General features: G+C 47.6%; 1 protein-coding gene across 1 annotated transcript; it reads left to right on the forward strand.

Annotated features, from left to right (window-relative positions):
* The first annotated feature begins 915 nt into the window (after positions 1–915).
* Positions 916–2115, forward strand: LOC124691746 (polyubiquitin-like). The gene has a single exon (XM_047225020.1). It carries the CDS (start codon positions 916–918, stop codon positions 2065–2067), a length of 1152 nt encoding a protein of 383 aa, XP_047080976.1. The 3' UTR covers positions 2068–2115.
* The last annotated feature ends 485 nt before the right edge of the window (positions 2116–2600 follow it).

The following is a 2600-nucleotide window of genomic DNA, read 5'->3' on the forward strand; positions in this document are numbered from 1 at the left end:
GCGAATTTGTGGAGCTGTTATCGTTTAGATCTGTTCGTGTTCGTGCTGAGTTCTAGCCTGTAATAGTCGCATGTTAATCTATGCATGTTAAATCCACGAGGTTTCGTCTGTTAATCTATGCATGTCAAATCAGAACTAGCTACTCCGTTCCTGCTTGTTACCTGCACGATGAGGTGGGTTTGTAGCTTGCCGATCTGTAGCTTATGACCCATAATTTTGTTATGATCCGAAACATGCCGTTTGATCTGTTCGCTCGTGTCAGATCGGTGACGCGTTAGCTATTTCAAAGGGATTTGTGTTAGATCAATGATTCCTAGGGATTCTACAGCTTAACTTCCGCTAATTTCTGGAATTGTTGTTTAGATCCGTCCGCAGTCGGGCTGAGGTCTATGACTTATGGTCTCTGTTAGTCTATGCATGTTAAATCCGCTAGGTCTCCTATGTTAATCTATCCTTTTTAAATCCAATGGATCCTCCTGTTCCTACTAGTTACGCTTGTGCTGAATCTGGTAGTAGCTGGTGAGCCATAATTCTGTTCTCTATATCTGTCTAGTGCTTGATCTGTTGCCCCTGATTTGATATTTTGTCAATGTGAGATGAGAATCTTTGCTGAACTAGATGAGACAGGTTTGTAGCTTGCTGATCTGAGCTTAGATGCTATACATGCTTGTCAGCTGCTGTCTCGAGATGGATGGTATATTAGATTTTGTGTGGTTAGATGTAGAATCCTCTCAGTCCTGTAGGCATCTTTTTTATCAACTTAGCTTCTACTTGTTGTGGTTATGTGTCCTATTCTGCTATTGCTAGTTGATTCTCTATAGCTCGATGATGCCTATCTACAGATTAATATGTCATGGTGTTTGATCCTGTACTTGTCTAATCTTGAGGCTTACCATCCTACTTGGTTATTGTTCTATGCAGATGCAGATCTTTGTGAAGACTTTGACCGGCAAGACTATCACCCTTGAGGTGGAGTCCTCTGACACCATCGACAACGTCAAGGCGAAGATCCAGGACAAGGAGGGCATCCCTCCGGACCAGCAGCGCCTCATCTTTGCCGGCAAGCAGCTGGAGGATGGCAGGACCCTTGCTGACTACAACATCCAGAAGGAGTCCACCCTCCACCTGGTGCTCCGCCTCCGTGGTGGTATGCAGATCTTCGTCAAGACCTTGACTGGCAAGACTATCACCCTTGAGGTGGAGTCCTCCGACACCATCGACAATGTCAAGGCAAAGATCCAGGACAAGGAGGGCATCCCTCCGGACCAGCAGCGCCTCATCTTCGCTGGCAAGCAGCTGGAGGATGGCCGCACCCTTGCTGACTACAACATCCAGAAGGAGTCCACCCTCCACCTGGTGCTGCGCCTTCGTGGTGGTATGCAGATCTTTGTCAAGACCTTGACCGGCAAGACTATCACCCTTGAGGTGGAGTCCTCCGACACCATTGACAATGTCAAGGCAAAGATCCAGGACAAGGAGGGCATTCCCCCGGACCAGCAGCGCCTCATCTTTGCTGGCAAGCAGCTGGAGGATGGCCGTACCCTCGCTGACTACAACATCCAGAAGGAGTCCACCCTTCACCTTGTCCTCCGCCTCCGTGGTGGTATGCAGATCTTCGTCAAGACCCTTACTGGGAAGACCATCACACTTGAGGTGGAGTCCTCCGACACCATCGACAACGTCAAGGCAAAGATCCAGGACAAGGAGGGTATTCCCCCGGACCAGCAGCGCCTCATCTTTGCTGGCAAGCAGCTGGAGGATGGCCGTACCCTCGCTGACTACAACATCCAGAAGGAGTCCACCCTTCACCTTGTCCTCCGCCTCCGTGGTGGTATGCAGATCTTCGTCAAGACCCTGACCGGCAAGACTATCACCCTTGAGGTGGAGTCATCCGACACCATCGACAACGTCAAGGCAAAGATCCAGGACAAGGAGGGTATTCCCCCGGACCAGCAGCGCCTCATCTTTGCTGGCAAGCAGCTGGAGGATGGCCGCACCCTTGCGGACTACAACATCCAGAAGGAGTCTACCCTCCACCTGGTGCTCCGTCTCCGCGGTGGTCAGTAAGTGTCTTGGTGTTGGAGCTGGTGGGCTGCCTTGTTGTCGCCCTTGAAATTGTGTCTGTCTCTTGAAGTACTGTGTCTGGTTTAATGGACCGTCGAGTTCCCCTATTTGTGTTGCTTTCGTGAAGAAAGCAGTCCCGTTCAAATATGAATAAATGAACTTCGAAGTTTCCTGTGATCAATTATATGTACCATCTCATATCTTCTGGTTGATTGTGTGCTTCCTTTTTCTGTCAATGTTGTTTACAGTTCGTTACTTCCTGTTATGCATGTTGTCGTGAAATCGTTCTGGAGCTAACTCCTGATCCGTTCTGCAGATAAACTGTATCTTTTATCTGAATCCTATGAATCTTAGTCTGCCAGTGGATCATTTCTTTAAATTAAAATGAAACTGGCAGGAGGATGGATATCCTTTCTAGCTTTGAAGCGAAAAATTAAATTTACCAAATATATAATTTAATTGGGACACTGCAAATTGACAAGAACAAAAATTGATGAAAATACCATTAGCTAGCAGTAAACAATGTTACAAACATC

This window comes from Lolium rigidum, chromosome 2 (assembly GCF_022539505.1).
Source record: "Lolium rigidum isolate FL_2022 chromosome 2, APGP_CSIRO_Lrig_0.1, whole genome shotgun sequence".
NCBI classification, from domain to species: domain Eukaryota; kingdom Viridiplantae; phylum Streptophyta; class Magnoliopsida; order Poales; family Poaceae; genus Lolium; species Lolium rigidum.